Source organism: Lonchura striata, chromosome 3 (assembly GCF_050655825.1).
Source record: "Lonchura striata isolate lonStrDom1 chromosome 3, ASM5065582v1, whole genome shotgun sequence".
Taxonomy (NCBI): Eukaryota; Metazoa; Chordata; class Aves; order Passeriformes; family Estrildidae; genus Lonchura; species Lonchura striata.
In genome coordinates, this window is record NC_140705.1 from 104,385,887 (window position 1) to 104,406,439 (window position 20,553).

The window sequence follows — 20,553 nt, forward strand, 5'->3', positions numbered from 1 at the left end:
CTGTCTTATGTTCTCCCTGTCATTGACTCGAGTTTAAAAAGCACAAAAGGCACTAAGAGCTCTATAGTTGTCTCTTACAGACATTTTGGGTGGCTAGCATACATATGTGTAGCAAACCAGACAAAGCACTGGGAAGGGAATTGTAATAAACTCACCCACAAAAATTACCCCATGGAATTTTATGCATGAGCACTTCAGTTTCCTGTGGACTTTCCAGTAATTTATTATATATCCATTACTTAACAAATAGCACCCACTCCTAATCACAGTCTTGGAGAATACAGAGAGACCATTAGAACAATATAATGTAAAATTACTTAGAAAAAATTAGAAAGCCAGGAAGCTATAAAAATAAATGAACACTCTCCAAGCTCAAAGTTACCATAAATGTATGAAGACTGAAAAAATAAAAAAGAAGATAAAAACTTCTAAAACTACTTTAATACAATTTTAATTCATGCACATGCCAAGATGTAGTAAAAGTCTACCATGCCCAAAATCTGAAATAAATAATTTTATCTTTTAGAAAAAAGATCTGCCCATAATTTTCTCACAAGATTTCAGAAATACTTATATTTAATATAGTAGTGCTTTCAAGGGAATTCAAAACTAAAGCCATGTTGGCTGGAATAATTTATATTTTGATTTGAACCCCTCAAATAACTCACTCCCTTAATTACTGTCTTGTCTGACAGGGAATCTTGTGAATACATATTGTTTGCTTTAGTCACACAACATGTGATGATGTCTTTGACAAATAGAGACACTATTTCATGACATTAAATCTTACTTTCAAACTAAGAGTTTTCTACCTCATTTGTCAATAAAAACCATTACAGACTCCTGCTTTACTATTGATCCTACTCCTAAACAGGAACTCATATGAAGATTAACCTGAAAATAGCCATAATTTAGAAATGCTTCTGACAAATCACAATAGATTCCATTCAGACTTGCTCATCATTGTCATGTAACAGTTATCCACTTGTAGCTGAATTTAAATAGATTTTGTCTACTGAAAAATCTGATCATTAAGCATTTAGCCAAGGAATAATTTAAGAGGAGTAAGAAAAGAATCCAGCAAACCATGTTAATAACCACCATTTACCATGCAGGATTTGAGGAATGATTCCTCGCACAGAGATAAATTTTATAGATTTGCTAGTGTTTTTCAAATCCTGCATACACCTAGAAATTCCCTGCGGCCTTTCCGTGGTCAAGTGCAATGACTTTATGCTAAAGGAGCCATATGAACTACCACATTGTGTTGTCCTGTTCCAGGTACAGAATCCAGCACTTTCCCTGGTTAAACTTCATAAGGTTGGTGGTTGCCCATCTCTCTTAATTTGCTGAGGCCTCTCTGCAGGGCCTCTCTGTTGGAAGAGCTGTAGAAAGAGTCAACAGCTCCTCCTAATTTGGTGCCAACTGGCCCAAGGAGGATGCAAAAGTACATCCCGAGATCTACGTATCCACCATGGAATTTGTCACAATGGGACTGTGTCAGTGGGCTCAAGAGGTGACACTCATCAAACTTCATTATCCATGGCTTGTGTGATTTACTTGGGAACACCTATACAGCCTGAATTCTTGGGATGAACATCTGCATTATACACATGAAGCAAAGCTTTCTGAAGGGAAGAAACTTCAGTTTGATGTTGTGGAGTAAAGTGGTCCTTGTAGCGGTTGGGAACAAAAGTCCCTATCCAGACCTGCAACATATCTGAAGGGTTTTTGAATCAGGTTCTGGCTTAGCTTCCTGTGCAGGAAATTTAATTTATGTGTGTTAAAACTACTTCTACCCTTAACCAGTATGTTATAAATGAAAAGAATTTGGAGATCCACTTCAACACTGCACCAAACCAAAATGTTAGTGAACATATTGATAAATGCTTACCAAAAGGAAAAATAAGGTCAACAAACAAAGACTTAAAATAGCATAATCACTTGTCATCAGCTGACTCACGCACAGGTATCCTTGTAATGAGCTCAAATATCCATAGTTGATTTTAAAGAGTTTCAAGATATCTATCAGAGCCTTGATTTTAATGTATCAAAAGAAGCAGAACCCTCCACTTGCTTTTCTCTGATAACTAGAGGTTTGATGTAGACACCTCTTCCTAAAAATATTATTTTTCATTATATAAATAACTTAAGAATATAGAAGTACCTCCAACTCTGGATGATAACACACTTCTCCACAGATATTTTCATCCTTTTTACATTCTAATGAGATGCACATTCTATTACTTCTGCTGCTCCTTGGAGTTTTCAATGAGGTACACTTCTGCCAGGCTTTACGTAGGAGTTCATATCCCAGGATAATGCCATTTGGCTGTCCTGGTGATGCCCAGTTGATTTGAAGAGATCTGCAATAAAAAAATCAACTTCTGTTCAACTTTTGGATGTATTTATACCCCTATAGCTACTTATATTAAATGATTAGCACATAGCAGTTCCTCTTTACCCTAGTTCACATGGAGTGAAACATTTTGAAGTTTATAAAATGTTCTTCTGTATAGCAAATTCCACAGAGCAAAGGTCTAAAAGTTCCTAAAAAGTGTCAATATATGATAATACTCCATGAAAACTAATTACACACACAATCAAAGTCCTGAAATGTTGCTGTTTAAATGACATCTCATTCCCAGTTCTGGAAACTTATGTGTAATAAACTCTCTAGCATTTTACTCTTTTCATTTCATAACTCCTTTCCCTCTGTGCCTTTGCCAGTGCAGCTTACTCACATTGTGCTCAGCCATCACTTAGAACAGGTTTGTCTTAATCTTGCCCTTCCCTTGTTTAAAAAAAAAAATTAAAGGATTTTGCTTTGAGATGTATTCTTCAGCATAGAATTGAAACTCATTATAGCATCAGTAAGCACTAGTTCCCTTCTGTACTTAAATATTTTCATTGACATTAAATTAAAAGTAGAAGATTGAAGTGTTGATCATGACTAAGACTCAAGACTTCTGACTGACTGCAAAAGTATCCCTGCAGCAGCCTCCAAAGACTGTCTGTAAAACAAAATCCTGTAGCTGATTTCAGCTTTGACATCAGACTGTTATCAGTTTAAGGAAGAAAATATCTTAAGGGATATTAAATCATGCTCAGCTGCAGCATGCCTATCACTACTAAAAATGTGTAGCTATTTCCTTGAAAAACTCACTTAGGGCTATGATAAATTAAAAAAAAAGATACATTTGAAACAAAGATACAAATTTTCCACTGATATTTCAAATGAACGTTTAATTTCTTGTATAATCACTGCAGAGTCTTCCATAAGACACAAATTCCTTTCACTGTGACTCTTTGGGTAGAGAAAAGGAGATCCCAATACTACATGTAGATTAAAAGGGGGACAGACAACACTGCATAGTTAGAGTCCAAGTACCTCTTTTTAATCTCTATGTCCCAGTTACACAGTCACTGTCAGAATGCCAGTGACATCAGAAATTAGCATTAATTTGAAGTGAAGATGCTACAGTGAAACAGCAGCTGCTGAGATAAACTTTGACACCTTAACAAAATGAAAATAAGTGAACTATTATTTCACTTGCTTGAGGTATAAACAGAGGAATACACACTGCAATAAGGCTTTGCAGACCAGGAATTAATGTCACCTATGAGGGAATAAATTCACAGGTGGCTTGTAGAATTGCCATTATCATTCCAAGGTCTTCACCTGAATCATAGATTTTATTCCATATTCCATCCACTGATATTTTGTATTGTCTACCTATTCTACCACATACATGTGAACACATACAGAAATGCACTCATAACATTTAAATAATGTTACACTTAAAAACAGAAAAGCAGGAAAATACATTGTACAAATTTCAGGAAAAAACAGTAAAAAGAAAAGGAAAAGAAGGGCAGTACTTTAACCTTTACAGATGCCATTGCAACTCTCTCCTGGTCTTTGCACAGAATAGATCACAGGAGCAAATAAAGCATTCCCAGTCATATTTTTGAATTATTTGCTTTCTGCAAGTTTCATTCAGACCCTCATGAGTATATTTTCAGAGTATTGTGCCAGTTTTTTGCAGTTTTTCAAGTCCTATTCTCTTAAATATAATTTAAAATAAGGCCCAAGAATTAAAACAATTTTTTAAACATTTTGCCTTTTCGGCAGAGCGCAGTATTTATTTCCTTCCTTTAAAAAGAAATCACTTTATTATTGTTTGATAGATACACACTTGGGGTGAACATAGCCTGATATAAAGAAAAACTGCACCTGAACGAGGAAATGTATGGAATGTGAATTCACTGACCAGTGCCAACGAGGTAAGGCTCAGTATGACCTTCCAGAACAGGCTCATAGACAAGCAGACTCTTTCACAATTTTATGGGTCTTTCAGTGATGCCTAAGCCTCCTGATGCTTGCCACCCACAGCAAATCATGGCAACACAGCAAGAGCAGTGCACAGCTCAGCTCAGAAAAGAACAGCAGGGTTTTCATGGTACTGCAGAGGCTTTTTGACATGCCCCATCTGAAGGCTGAGCTGAAAATCTTCTTGAGCAGGTGCAGATTTAATGGGACACGATGGGCGCTTTAGTGCGCAGGCAGCTGTGCCGCGTGTGGTGCACCCGACACAGCTGCAGGAACACGGGGACAGAGCCTGCCTGTCCTCCCCTTCTACCCACTGGGATCCACTGGAGTTGTGTCTACCCCAGGAAGCGCCCACAGCCTGACCTGCAGAAAAGACTCAAAAATTGTAGGCATAGGCAAAAAATCTGTCTATGTGGTGTTGTACGACACCACAGAGGTGGGGTATAATCCTTGTCTGTCCAGAGGACACCCCAAGTGTCTGCCATTTATGGAAGTTCCTATGCTGGAAGAGTCCCAGTGCTGTCACTGAGGTGAAAATACTGATGCAGGCAAGGCAGCTTAGCCAGCTTCACATAAACAATCTGCTTCAGATTACAAGTCCATGAAAGCACTTTCAGGAGATAAAGAACAATTCCAAATTGATCCATGAAAGTGTGTTTGCTTTTGTGAAGGAGAGCAAAGTAAAATCATTTGGCTCAAGAATGTAAAGACAATTATTTTTGACATTTTCAGGTAGATTTTTTTTAATCAATGAAAAATAACAGTATTTTTAAATTTTGATAATGCTTCAGATATATTTTGATAAAAAAGACTTTGAAAATAAACTTCCAGGGTTTCCCTGCTTCATCACAAGCTCCAAGTGCCTATAAGGCAGAAAAGGACTCCTGATTTTTTTTTTTTTTCCCCTCAATACAGTAGTAAAGGTTTAGCAGTGACATTTTAAGATATATCAAGGCTTCACTTCAGAGTAATGATAATGAATGTTCCATTAGTCTCATCACATGCAGGAATTAAATTCAAAAATCAAAGATTTAATGACTTTACTTTTTGGGAGCTGGAATTATAACAAACAAACAAACAAACAAACAAAACCCCACAAGATTCACCTGACAGTCTTAAGATAGGGAACACTGCTGTTATGAATGACTAGTGGGTAAAATATTTCCCTCATCAGGAGATCACACATACTGAGCAACTGCTGCAGCACTGCTGCACAGGAGTTAAGTACCTGCTGCATGGGGGGTGCAGGCAGACACAATTAGAGAAGGCAGTATGACACAGTCCAGACACTCTGATAAATGGCATCACATCACTTCTGTTGCTACAAACTTCCTGGAGAAACCTTTCAGTGCTTTGTGTTTCCCATGACTACAGTAGGGACACCAATCAGGTGTTTTCTGACTCACTAACATTTCCACAGTATGGAAAATCAGACTTTCTGGCCTTTAGTTCCCAATATTCCTCTGCTGAAATCTGCATTGCATTTTCTCACCTTCCATTTGTCCAGCGAGGAGACCAATTTAAAGGCTTTTTAACATGGCACAGCTGTTTGACACTTTCATATTTTATTTCCTTTAGAACTCATGAGCAAATACCATAATCCCAATAATTTCTTGCTATGTTTTATCCATTTTTTTCTTAAAATCTTTTTAACTACCATGTTCATTTGAAATAATTCCTCCTCCACATTCACCCAGAAACAGCAGTAGATACAGTAACCTTGTAAAGTCCCATGATACTGAACACCAAACCAAAGAATTTGCCCAAATTTTCTCCCATTTTCTCCCATCTCTGTCCAGGGTTTCTGGTTCCCCCCAAGATACTTAAAGGGGCCTCTATTCATGATCCTGTGAAGGATTTTCCCCAGATTGCCTAGATTAGGCCATGGTGTTTTTGAGCCATCAACCTTTGAATTAGGCTTGCAACAGAATTGCTGCAACAAGGAAAAAGAGAAAGAAGAAGAGTGTTTAAAAGTGGAATGAACTACTTTCCAACACTATTTTCCATGAGAATTAAACCCACTACCCAAACTTTCAGTCAGTATCCACATGCATTCAGTACTCAGAGAACTTTCTAAACTGTGCAATAAAATACAATACTTGTCTACAGAGTCAAATCCTGAGGTCCTAATTAAAAACAAAACAAACCAAAACTGTATCTGATATCAGTGGATTTTGCTCCTACCTAAACATGGTCAATGCAACCTCTCCCCCCAAAAATCCCTAAACGCAGGCAAGAAACACAGCAAAGCAGAACCTGACTTAGAACTTCAAGATTGGGTGCCACACTGTTTTCTATTTGAAGTTTGGCATTATAAAATAATTATATCAGGATTGTGACCTTTTGTGCCAAGTTTCAGCCTGAAGCTGAGTTATTAAGGGGTGGAAAAGTAAGGTATTTATAATGGCTCTGGTGGTATAACCTTCATTAGAACAGTGTGGATGGAGCTGCTATCAGGAAGACTTCTGAGTTGGTAGGTGAAATTATAATTTCTGTCATGTAGCACCTTGAGGCAAATTTTAAAACAATTATTTGTGAACGCTACTAAGACATTATCCTACAGCATTCTCATCAATAATACAGCCCCCCAAACTGATTCAGAAGAGGGGAAAAACGTCATGATTCCAATTAAAGACAATAAACTGCACAGGCTTTTTTATATCACAGGTATCCCATGAGCCTTTACTCTAGAAAAGCCTTTTTTCGCTCTCTGATGACAGATGTGCATTAAAATGTCCTCTTGTCCATGCAAACTGGTTTTTTTTTTGCCCAAGCTTTTTCTTTTATGTAGGATAAATAAACAAAATTCATATTCAGCCCAGCAACTGCCAAGGCTGTCAGCTGCAGTGTTTGTCATATTTCAATCAAAGCTGAAGCCAGCCAGTCATTTTTATACTGCACAATCCCTACATACTCGAGGACCAGAATTAATGAATTAGCTATTGATTAAATTCCACTCTAGCAAATCCACCGTGGCAAATAAATGAACTACCCGGGGCACATGTAGGCCACGGCCAGACATGTCCGGGCAATCGATCAGTAGTTAGTATTCTTTTGGGATATAAGAACAGCTGATGATAATATGACATGTAGGAAAAGGCAGTGTAGAAACATAGTCTGTTTCTGGCTGAGCAGATTATAAAGTAGGAAGGCATTTTTGATCCTTTTGCATTCATGTGTTATGACATATTTAGTCTATATATAATAGCAGAAACATGCATACGTGTTTGCAGTACAGACAAGTACAGACAATACAGACAAAGGCATACATAAGTTAAAGCCAAGGGCAAAAGATGAGATCCTGAATTGGGTTCTTATCATCAAATAAGCTTTGACTGTATCTATATGTGTGACAGAAAAATAGCAAGCTTAATTTCACCCTTATACAGAGAAAAATGCTCAATTCAAGCAAAACATAGAAATAGCAAACAGGAAGCAGAAGTCCTTAAGAGACTGGAGGAGCAACTCCATTCTGTTGGACATTTCTGAAGGCTCAGAGGTTAGATACTAGTTATTTTCAAAAGATCTTATTTTATTTTGATGAAAGAAACACTGCTAATGAGTATACTCCACCAAAAGGCAAAAATCACAAGAATAATAACACAAACACAGGAGGTTAACTGCTTTACTGTTGGTGCAATTCTGAAAAATGGGTTTGCAAGCTGAGTTTTACTTTGTATTTGGAAGATACTAACTCCCAAATAATCATTGTATAAGCTACTATTTGGCTGCTTCTAAAGACTGCAAATTTGATGCTCCCTTTCCAATTGAGAAGTTTGCCCATTCCTGTGGATATAGAGGATAGGCAGTTTGCAAACAGTGGTTCAAGGAGACATAGATATGCATGCCTTTTCAGATAGCTTACTAATTCTTACTGCTGTGATAGGTGACTTTTTTTTTTTACCAAGAATTATTCTAAGTTTCCATTATCAGCATCGCATTGCTCCCTGAACATTAATCTTCTTCTTCTTAACTGACAGCAGAATGTGATAATTTTCATTCCACTACACTTCTTCTCTTAACTATTTCCACTTATGCCTTATTTATTATCACAGCACAGTGATACCCAAATGGGATGTACAATCAACCAAGGATGAGACTTCTTTGATTGATCTTTCAGCGAAAAATCTCCAAGACCAAAGATAACAACCACAGAAAACATTTTCAAAGTGCATACTGAATTCTTTCATGCACCTAACTCAATTTTGAGAAGACAGCTTTACTTTCTGGTCTCCATTCTGCCTACAAGTGTCCCTGATACATGAAAGCCACCTATAGCACAGTACCTTGAGCCAGTTATGTGAATAATCGGTGCTGACAGCTGCTTTGGCTCATCTTCCACAGTGGTGATCTGGGACCCATTGCTCCTCACGCAGGCATACACTGTGCAGGCTTCAATCTGGTGGAGAGGAACATCAGGTTCATGTACTCAGCTGCAGAAATTTTTCAGCTTCACTACTTGCTTAGATTTTCTCTTCACCCAAGATATAATTCTTTTCTATTTAAGAGATTCCATACAGCCAGGAAAATACTGCAGCTTTGAGAGAAGTGTATCTGCCAGAGATATACTGCGCTGTATCACCTTTTCCCACACCATTTTCAAAGGAAGGGTACATGCAGCCCTATGGCACTAATTGCTCTTTCTATTAAGTTATCACCAAAAGAGTTGCAGTGAACTTGTTTGTCTGCATGTATATTTAGACCTCAGTACGCAATACTGAAAAAAAAATGCTTTCATTTGAGGCCTTGAGTAATGCTTCTATTCATACTATATGTTCTGACATAAAAATAAAAGTAATTTTTCCTTGGTGTGTTCTGTTCCTTCATGTATATTTTGTAAATTAAAAGTGAGAAATGCAAATAGAAATTATACAAATATTTATGAAAACACGTCACAAAAATAAATTTATATTCCTTCAATTCTTGGGATTAAACTAAGAAGAGGAAAAGTGAAATAGGTAGTGAAGGATCATAACATTGCTTCTTTATTGTCAACAAGGAAGTCACTCCAAATAAAAAAAAGCATGAAAATGAAAAATAATGCAGTGAGACTACCAGTGAGATGCACAGGCATCCAAGATAATATTATTTACAGGAAAAGAAGAAAAATAATCAAAAGGAAAAAAAATAAAGGCATCTTATTTTGGTTTTACCTATCACTTTGATGCAAATATAAATACTAGCACAGCAGAAGAGAAGAATAATTAACATCTCATGCAACAGAAGGTGGCCATGGTAAATTAATATAGAGGGTCTATAAGTGAGGCAGTACACTGAATTTGCATTGTTATTGAGAAAAGACAAATGTGTTTCCAAGTGGCATTCAGAAAGTCGTATGTGTATTCATGGATGGAGCTTTGCTGCTTCAGAGGGGCTGGAACATGGAAATCTGTTATAGTGTGTATGTCTGTGATGTTTATTTATGGCATGGAGTAACTGGCTGCAAATTTTCAGTTGAGTATACATGGTACTACTAAGTTTATCTAATACATAATAATATAAACCAAACCTCCAAGAAATATACAGGAATAGTTACAATTAAGTGTCAAAATCCATTTCTTGAAGAGATGAATACAAAATCAGGACAGAAAGATTTATATTTTTATTATTTTTGTTATTATATTTCTGCCCACAGTATTTTGCCTTTCACTAGATATGTGACTAGTAAGGCAAAGAGAGGGAAAGGGAAAAGCAAAGAAAAAATGTTGCACATATTAAGACCATAGAAAGCACTGTGATGATTTCAGAGATCAGCTCTGCTGCCTCCTCAAAAGGATAAGGAAAAAAAATTGATAATGGGATGTCAAATGCAACATTATTATTTCACTGTACAGATATATCATGCATGCCTGATGTTTCTTAAACAATTGCAATTTTCTTTTAATGAGTAGGAGTAGAATCTTTGCCTCTTTGTAATATATGTTGGGGCTTTGCTAATGCTGTAGCACAAAGCATTTAGGGGAAAGTAAATGGAGTTTTGACACTTTGAAGAAAGAGATAATGGAAATTTGTGATGAAAAGTGTACACAAACCAAAACATGCTAAAATAAATCTATTCCTTGTATGGATAGGCACACAAGCATCAGTGCAAACACACATCCATGTGTGTAAGGAAATTTACGAAACTGTATTCTTCTTGGAAATCCAACCAGAATTAAATAATTAAAATTAAAGTATGCCACACAACCCAGAAAATATATTCTAACCTGAATATCATACACGGTGAAGGGAGACAAATCTGCCAAAAGAAAGGATCCTGGCTCGCTCATTCCAGTCTTGTACTGCTGGTTATTTACATAGACAGAGTAGCCTGTGACAACACCATTCGGGTTTGAAGGCGATGTCCAGATGACACGTACAGCTGTACTGTTGATGATGACAACCTCTGGAGGGAACATGCCCTCAGGCTCTAGAAATAAAGGAAGAAACTGAATAAACTCCAGCTGTCCCTGCAAAAGCACTTGTTTAACCAAATGCAGATTAGTATTTAGGTTTAGCAAAGGGTTCACTGCTTATCTGCTTTCCTCTGATGAAGTTATCACAGTCTGTAGTCTTCTGTAAATTGGCTTATTATACTCTCAGTTAGAAATCATGAGAGCTGATGGTAAAATGCTTTATACCAGCAGCACAGTATCAATCATCAGTAGTATGTGGCCAGTGAGATATAGTGATAAATTACTCACACATCTGCACTGCCAACATGCAAATATTATTTTTATGTCTCCCCAATCCTAATTCTTAAGAAAAAAGAAATAAGGAATAAAGAATAGAGCATTTTGCTTGTAAAGTAAAACCTGAGACCAAAATACCTTATGTCTGATGGAACGTGACATTATCAGCCTTATAGATGAAGCAATATGCAATATTGCCATTATGTAAATGGTTTAAAATGTTGATTACTCTAGGTAATGATGTAGTCTAACATTTATTAAAAAAAAAAGAAGAAGAAAAAAACCAACACCTTCCTTAGCATTAAATTACATAATTATCTAAGCATGTCAGAAATAACTATGCAAAGGCCTATTTTTATAATAAGAAACCATCTTTACCAGTTGAAAAATTGCCCTTACCATCAATTCTATTTTATAAACAAAAGGTGCTGACCTTTGGCATGAGAAAGGAAATGGAATCCTCCCTTAAAGTGCTTTGCTAATGACCTGGAACACTTGCTTCTGAGGTAATGATATTATAATGTTTATAATGAGACTTTATAAAGCAAAAAGATTAGAAAGACCATTCTAAACACATTTCAGATGCACAATTTTTTTTTATTATTATTTTATCCTCAACCTCCACCCCCAGCTCTGCACTTGCCCACTGGCATAGAAATGACTCATAAAGAATTTTCTTAGAGGCTGAACTTGCACCCAGAGTTTCTAGTGACTCAGGAAAGGCCTTCTGTACATCTGTCATGTCAAGAGCATGTCACTTCACAGAGCAAATCTTTTAAAAAACCCTTTGTTTCTAAATTCCACCATTTATTGATATGAACTCAGTTCCAAACTTAGTTCATACAGACAAGAATATGCAGGAGAAGATGAGAACAAACTGGGTTAATATCTGCTATTAGAGCTTTTGCTTTTGTCTCAGTGGGGCTGTTTATTGATCTACCATATGATGACAACCAGCACTTAAGCATTTTAACGTTTTAGACCTTTTTCCTTTTATACCGGAAATTTTATAATGGAAGGATGACTGATCTCAACCCTAACAAAAATCAATCCATTTCATTCTCAGATTTTAAGCCAAGCTGCATTCACTGCTAACCAACCTCCATCTGAGGTAGTCACATGAACAACTTCGCTGTTGATGCTGTGAACTCCATTAAATACTTGAGAAAATATCTGATACTCTGTGTTGGGCTGCAAATCATCTATGACTACAGAGTTTACATCAGCCTGGACCCTCAGAGATCTTCTCTCATCAGTAGAATTCAAGAAGAGGGTGTAGTAAACAACATCTCCTTGCAAATCCTGCAGTGCTAGGAAAAGAAAGGAAAAACATTGGGACGTCAACTGGGAAATTTTCAGTCAGCAAACTTCTTATCAACAACATTCATTGTGAAGAGTAAACCAATTTTTAAGCAGAACCTCTTATTTTTAAAATAGGAACGATTCCATCAAATGCCTTCAATTTCACCCTTTTAAGGAGTGTTGTAGGTTGCTGTCCCTAATTTGTCAAAATCATTAATGGTTCATCATCCTGTCCAGCACTGGAGAAAGCTTTCTTTCTTTAGACATCCTCATGAAGACAATGGAATAAACAAATAGGCAAAATTCACTGCAAATAGTGGGGTGCAGGCCTTTTTACTCCTTCCTTTCAAACAACACTTCCCAGAGCCCACTCCAATCCTGTGTTATTCCTCTAGCCATGAATAAAGGACCTCTGCCTATGCCCATAAATTCCAGTGACATTCAGCTTTACCTAGATGGCATTTTGGTCATTCACAGTACAGTGAGAAACTGTGTTATTGTTTCAGAACAAGCATGAGCACATCATCTACATTTAAAGCTGCAATACAACCTAAAGCATTATACATAACAGGGCAAAACCCCCAAATCCTCACATTTCTTTCTAAACTGTATTTTACCCAGCACTATCTTCTCCAGAGAAAGACAGAAAAAACAGTACAGCTTTCAGGCTACACAGGGAATGATATTCACTGGTCTGAGCTGATGGATAAGCACAGATTTCAGGCAAGTCTCCATTTTAGTGATTCAGATGTCATCTGTTATCTTATCTGCCCTTTGTCAAACAGTTTAAGTTCAGGTCTGACTAAATGCAGCTGCTTTTCCACTAGGCATCGAGATGAAAAGTATAATTACAATGAAAACTGTAAGCACTAACACAAAAATCTTGAAATGACACACCGTGGTACTGAACAGGACTCAGCTCACTGAGACAGAGCACTGATAAAAGCCAAAAGCTTATTTTTAGATTTAATAATATATGGGTTTGTCATTGAAACTCTTCATCAAGAATGATATGCTATTTTTAAGTGGTACTGATACAAGGCCTAGATCCTTAAAAGTCAGAAATTTTCAGTAGGGAAAAACAGCAAGGCAACTTATACTGAAACTTCCCAAAGTTCCCAAAGGAAACAAAAAACTATTTTGAAAGCTAACATTATAAAAAAGAATGAAACACTGACAAACAAAATAGTTAATATGTTTATTTGCAACGTAAGAAGTCATGGAATAGGATAAGGTTTTCAAATAATGAATGGCCTTGTCTTGGTGTTTAACTACTACATTCACAAACATATATGGAGGAAATTTTGAAGATATGAATGAAAATAAAACCAGATTGCATTAACTACATCTAGAAGGTCAGGGGTTTAGATTACCAAGGTAATGAAACTTCAGTGAGCTGCTTCAGATCTATTACATTTGTCAGTTTTTATAAGCATGCTCACTTCAGGCATGCAATTATAAAATAAAGAGACTACATTTGTTGCAATTCAACACCCAGTCCTTACAATATCATTTGCATTTAAGTCATGAAGAAATTCCTCTCTGCTGTATTAACAAACCAACTAGAGAAATTGGCTAAATTAATTTTAAGGAGCAGAGCATACAGAAAGAGAAAGGGAATCTTCTCATTGTGAAGGAATGCAGATGTAAATTTTTATACAAAGGGATGAAATAGGCCACAAAGACTACAGAATTTTGTGTAGTACTCCTTTATACATGTCTCATGAGTTTGCATTAACTATTTCTTCGTTTTCACTGTTCTCATTCTGCAGAAAGAGCATATAATAAATACAAACATGACTGAGAAAGAGCAAAAATTGCACCTTTTTTTTTCCTATTTCTTTCCTCTCCTTTCAAGGACATTTAGATATATTATAAATCAAGGCAAGGACCGTGTTTCCTCTGAGAGCAAGGCAGGCCATGGTAAGTGATGGCAGGTTAACATCTGGTTACTGGAATAAATACTAAGCACACTTACTTGGTTTTGACCATTCCACTTCCACGGCAGTGTGATTAACAGCACGTGCAACAAGGACACTTCCCTTCTCTGGTAATCCTGCTAATGTAGTAGCTCTCACTTCTTCACTTGATGTATATCCTACCTCGTTGTGCACTATGAGCTTGTATTCATATGTTGTGTACCTAAGACATTTTAAAAATAATTAAATGGAATGAAAAAAGCACACATAGAACGTATTTGCTGTAAACCTTCTGCCTGTGCCAAAGTTTTGTTGTTTCTCCCCCCCCTGCACAAAAATTCATCTGCATGGGATGCATCAGTGAAGACTTCATAAGACACATCTATTTTGTGGAAATTGTTCAGCATGATTAACATGGTAAAAATAAAGCACATTATTTCACTTCTTCATAGTTTTAGCTTCTGAGGTGTTGAGAGATTATAGCTCAATTCAATATGTAATTACAGTGGTGGCAACCTGCCAAAATTTGGATCAGAATTTAATCAAATGAGGCTTTTTTCATCTTTTGGGAAACCCATTGATTTTAACTTGCAGTATCTCATTTGTAAAAGGGATTCACCAAACAGTCAGGACTCTTCCACTACAAAAACACCCCAAAAAAGGCACCTAGGAGTTCAAACTCATTTAATAAAGTAATTTTCCTCAGAACTGTGCATATTCCAATTACAAAGACTTATTAAAAATTACATGTGTATTTAGTAAACCAAGTGACTACCACATCATAATTTCTTTGCTATAGCAAAAGGCATAGTAATGTACTTTAAGTGGGATTTCATAATCTCAAATTTAATTTCCTCATAAAAACCCTCCCACAAAACTGCACGAAGACAGAAACTCAGGATCATCTTGTTCAAATTTTCACTGAAGCTGCAGTGGGATAAATGTCTACAAATGCAATAAAGAAGCGTACAATAAATGCCTAATATTTAGAGATTTTAGTACAAAAATTACTCACCCACAGTGTATATCTACTTACTTTTTGTATTTATTTTAAATGCTTTACTCTAACACCCTGATTTTTGAAAGTGCTTTAGCAGTGCCACTGCAAAGAAAGCAACTTAATGAGAACTCACTAGCTCCAACTCTTAACTCTAAGCACTGACAAACAGGCAAAATATACAAAAAACATCTTATTTCTCTCTCTGCTTCTTCTGTCACTTTCAGACATTTAATTCTTTCTTGGACATTGTATCACACATACAATAAAAAGAAAAAAGAAAGTATTCTAGTCTTGGAATTTACTGATGAGAATTTGTGATTCATTTTTTGGATCCATATTTTCAACAATGAAAAATCAAGTGAGTGTGTTGTAGCCTGTTAGAAATGAAGAAAACATCTGACAAGATCAGTAATTCTGCAACATGCTTCAGGTATGACAAATGAAAACAAATGCTGATATATGAATTTTCTTCTGAGAAGAATAAGTCTTGAGTGCTTGAGCCTCTCTGCAGCATCTTCTCTCAAGCCACAAACTCCTGAGTTGTTAACTGCAAAACCATAGCAGCATTTTGCAGAACCTTCTCCAGGAGAAGTGTTAAGATGTGTCCAAGGGTTAGGCACACTATTTTGGCCATAGCTCATTCAACCTAAAATGTCATGGTGCCTAACGACCAGTCACTGAGGCTCTGTCTTGATGTATTGCCACCTCTGAATTGCTGACAGAACTGCTACATACACAAAACTATGCTGCAGCACTAAAATATTCAAAGCTAAAACTAAGGGCAACTCTATGCAGACTTTCAAGCATGGCTGAGAGTAAGGAATGAACACTTGGGCAGGATTGGTACAAGAACAGCTCTGTGAGCAGTTATCTCTGTGTGTCTCTGACAGGAGCAGAGGTCACGTTCTCCTGATTCTCATTGTGCTTAGGAGGGACGCTCACTCTATTTTTACAAAAGTAAAAGGAAAGAACAGATATTTGAGGGTCAGTGACTGATACAGAGTTCTCATAAAGCACACCAGCACACAGAACACACACCCTGAAACCATGCGTGAGGGCTTTCCTGAGACTTTGCCTCGAAAAACCCAATGCTGAATCCTCCATTACAATTTCTTTATTTGTGTATTTTTTCTCAAGGAGCAACAGCATTGGCTTCAAGATGTAGAAACTAAGGTTGATCAAGAGTAAATGCCTTGCTCTACCCCACACGGCAGGTCTGTTACATACTGAAGAACAGAGCACAAACTCTATTTCTCCATTCCAAATACCCTGCATTTAATGGTGATGAAGCTAATGCAACAAAATCAGGTGAAAAAACATTGCTGAAAACTATTTTCAGGTGTTTCCCTCAAACATGCATTCTGCCTGTTATATAATTTCGGCAACATGCAAATCTACAGCATCTGTACACATAAATCTAAATGGTTTGATTGTATGAACATATCCAATTTCATGAGACTTTTATTTTCATTTGTTTTTTAATGCAAAACAATATACGACTCAAGAATGACACATTAATAATAAATCCCTGCATATTAGAATGATTAACACCAAAGATGATGACAAAAAATATTTCATTACATAATTAATATGTTCACTACATAAAGACACAAGAAATACTTTGAACTATTAAACATACACTATACAAAATGCCAGCATTTGTTTTTATAGTTTTTGTAATCTCACCTGCTAAGACCCTTATCTTCATAAAACCACTGAGTTCCTGAGTAAATATTGTGCCACAGATTTAAATCTTCAGGGGGATTTGATGCAAGTGGTTGCTGGATTTTACGTCTCAGGAGCTCATATCTAACACAAAAGACAAGCAGAACACCAGGATTATCTCAACTAATGTTATTACACAAAAAAAAAAGAAAAAAAAGAACCCAACCAGGTTTTTTTAAAGCCACACATTATTTTGTTTTCACAGCTGTAAACTTCCTGAGATAAACATTCTTTTTAATGTTTTGTGATTTAAAACATTCAATTACTAAAAAAAAAAAAAAAAAAAAAGAACCAAACTACTTTCAAAATGAAAAATTAAGCATTTCTACTTGAAAAAAACTCTAGTTTATTCAATTATTTATGGATTTTAAACTTTGTGGAAATGTTATCAAGAGCAAGTCCAAATAGCCAGTAACTGTGTCTCATGCAGACTTGCATGATAAGCACAGGTTGCTCCAGAACATGAAATTATTATGCCTCTTTCTCACAAATGCACTGAAACAAAGAGCACTGACATTATCATTTTACTATTAGTAGTAGCTTAAGTGTACTTTTGTACTTAATGTGCCTGCAAATAAACAGAGTGTAAATTACATGAGAAAACAGGCACAGAATGAGTTAACTGTTCCAGCCATCTGTAGACCTTAGCAAGGCACCTTTGTGTTTGGGTAGAAATTCATGATGTGAGCTTGAAAGACCAAATTATTTCATCCTGGTTTTAATTGGTATCTGAAGCAGTATTCCTGTCTCTGTTCCAAACAGCAGGTCAGCCAAAGCCCATCTTTCATCAGGTCAGCCATGAGACTGCCTGATTTGGAAAACATGCTTTCCACCCAGGCTGCATCACACACTCTCCATCACCTTTTATACAAAACTTTTATGGACTTTAACAAAAATTATATCATTTAGTGCCACAAACTAAAGGGGATAATATTATAGTTTGCATTTCCTAATAATTCTAGGGATTGCAAAGGAAGCTACACTCTAAAGGAAACAAAATTAGATATATTTGTTAAAAATCTTTAGGTTTATTACTCTTTATTACATTCCACAGGACTGTTTAATTTATTCTTTCAATAATTGTTTCAGTTTGATACCCCATTAAATTAGAGTCATATGCATATATATTCCCTTAAATACATAACTTGATTCTCTTAAGTGCTGAGCTGCCCTATTTCATCTTGTCCCTGCCTCCCACCCTGGAGGGAGGCTTACTGCTCCCTCCTTAAGTAAGCTTAAGTGTGTGCTTACTGCTAAATTCTAGACAGAAGTATGTGGGTAGTCAGGCAGATTTTAAACACTCTAATTTTAAATGCACAATTGTGAAAATTTTTCCAAGTTTAATTGTTCTGCAGAATACCTTGGTGTGGGTCACCACTCTTGTAATTATCACACTGACCATGTGTGTAATTTGACAGTTCTTAAAGTTAAGATCATCCCCAGTCTGATAAGGACATATTGGACAACACCATCCCAGATTTGAGACCCTGAATGAAGAGGTATTTAACAGGTACTGCATACCATGATTTAGTGTTGCTTCAAAACCAGAAATCAACTGAGATGCTCTTATGAGAGATCTGACATTTTCTGTGCTCCATAGTAGCTAGGGAGTCCATGCGTAACTTCCCCCAACTTTTGCCCTTGAGTTTAGGGAACAATCTTCAACAGGTACAAGCAAGCATTGTGCCACTTAGTGATGCCAAACTGAATTACTGCAGAAGCTCAGATTATAACTTCAGAAATTAAATAGCAAAAACTAATTAATCTCCAACTCTGTCCAAAAATATCAGATCACTTTATAACAAGAACAGCTCTCACATGAGTGGCTCATCAGTGCCAACCCAAAGACAGATCATTACAGCTTTATAGGAAACCATCCTGGCATATTCTGTCCAATATATTTCATAGACGAGTCTTGAAAAACATCAAATCTTTTTGAACACTGAGTGGCGATCATGTGTAAATCACCCCCACTGGCAGCTGCTGCTGCTGCTCTGCTTGCTGCAGACTTCTTGCTCCATCATGCTGTACAGAGCAGCTGCTTCAGTGGTTGTTCTTGTTGAGGGCAGCATGGCACACCATGAAAGAAATGAAATCTGCAGATGTAGGTCGTGCTGAATTACTTCAATAATCTATGATAAAATGGTCATGTTGTTAACCCCAGAATAACAGACACCGCTTTTCTGAAACTTCAAATTTTACTGTAGAGCAATCATCATTTCATCCAGTTGTAGTGTGCCCTAATTAAGCCTGAAGAAAAAGTCAAGCTACTGTGCTGTAATAACATACGCAACTGAAACAGCATTACATGATAATTATTGAACCCGTCAGTGCACCTAGAAGAGAGCTACTAACCAGAACATATGGACTACAGAGCTGTAATTCCATGCACAATATTTCACGATATGTTAAAGCGCTAGAATGAAAGATTTGACATTTTTTATTGTGTATATATAAAGATATATTTGTCTTTATAAACCTTTATGCACTCAAATCCATATTTCTTTAATGTATATCTACACACATACACTCAGTATTCAAGTCAAGATTCCCATCCCATCATTCCAGACAAATCTCAGAGGAGATTCCTTTATTTGGGTCCTGTGGTGAAACCCAGCCTGCTGTACCCAGCACTTCCTTGAATTTCCTATTTTGGCTATGCTCTCACACTTCTAGCCCCTCAGCTTCCATTTTTCTCATACACTGTCTCATTTAAAATTTATTCATCACTTAATTTTTGAAGATTATTTCATGTCATCATCCTTCCAAATGGTCACTTTCTCTTCATGAGGAATAACCCAGAGTATTGAGATTACTGGATGTGTTAATTACTCGTGTTTACAAAGATCTCTTACTTTTCTTGTCATTTTATTGGTGGAACATGTTGCCTGAAATTGTCACCAAAAAGTAGCCAATGCTGCAACCCAAACCACTTATGATTTTGCAAATATCCTGCGCTTGCTCCTCTTCGTTTTTCAGACAGCACTGATCTGGGACCCAGAGCCTTCCAGCACAGACAACACACTTGCCCTGAATAATCCTGACTCTTTTCTGAGCCCCAAAGAGGAATTTCAAAAAATCCAAAATTAAGAGACCACATGATGAAGTCTGCATCACTCAGAATTTTCAGAGCCAGATTTAGGTATGGAGAAGCAAACTGCTCTCTCAGTCTCAGCTTACCTTAGATGGGGACCATTGGGCCTCAGTGGTGGCTGCCAAGAGATGGCAATAAAGGACTCGCTGATGGGAGTCACGGACAAGGGACTGACGCTCTGAGGAATGGTCGAGGGTGTGGTCACTCTTGTGGGCAAACTCTCGGTGCAGCCTCCTAGGAAGCCATCGCCTCCAGTGCAAGCGATCACCGTGACCGAGTAGTTCGTGTAGGGGACCAGGTTGGTCACCAGATGGCTCAGCCTCGACGAAGGGTTCCCAGCGATGACAATGCGTGGGTCGGGCATGCGAATCTCGTAGTTCAGGATTTCTCCGTTCGGAATCAGAGGAGGCTTCCAGGAGACCTGAAGGAGGAGGGGGAAAAAAATAAAATTAAACTAACAGATCTCTTACAGTCACATTGCAGAAATACAGACACAGCATGCTAAAGAT

At 37.0% G+C, this 20,553-nt stretch overlaps 1 protein-coding gene across 12 annotated transcripts in view; it reads right to left on the reverse strand.

Annotated features, from left to right (window-relative positions):
- Positions 1 to 20,553, reverse strand: part of USH2A (usherin) — a 391,259-nt gene that overhangs the window by 100,888 nt on the left and 269,818 nt on the right. For all 12 annotated transcript variants that reach the window (XR_014954513.1, XM_085577109.1, XM_085577108.1 and 9 more), the window contains 7 exons: positions 20,131 to 20,465; positions 16,912 to 17,034; positions 14,285 to 14,448; positions 12,105 to 12,314; positions 10,540 to 10,742; positions 8,620 to 8,732; positions 2,168 to 2,366 (listed from right to left, as the gene is read on the reverse strand). Coding sequence is in view for 11 of the 12 variants with exons in the window: in XM_085577109.1 (XP_085433235.1) it covers positions 2,168 to 2,366; positions 8,620 to 8,732; positions 10,540 to 10,742; positions 12,105 to 12,314; positions 14,285 to 14,448; positions 16,912 to 17,034; positions 20,131 to 20,465 (1,347 nt within the window). In the remaining variant the exon portion in view is untranslated. The remainder of the gene's footprint in view (positions 1 to 2,167; positions 2,367 to 8,619; positions 8,733 to 10,539; positions 10,743 to 12,104; positions 12,315 to 14,284; positions 14,449 to 16,911; positions 17,035 to 20,130; positions 20,466 to 20,553) is intronic.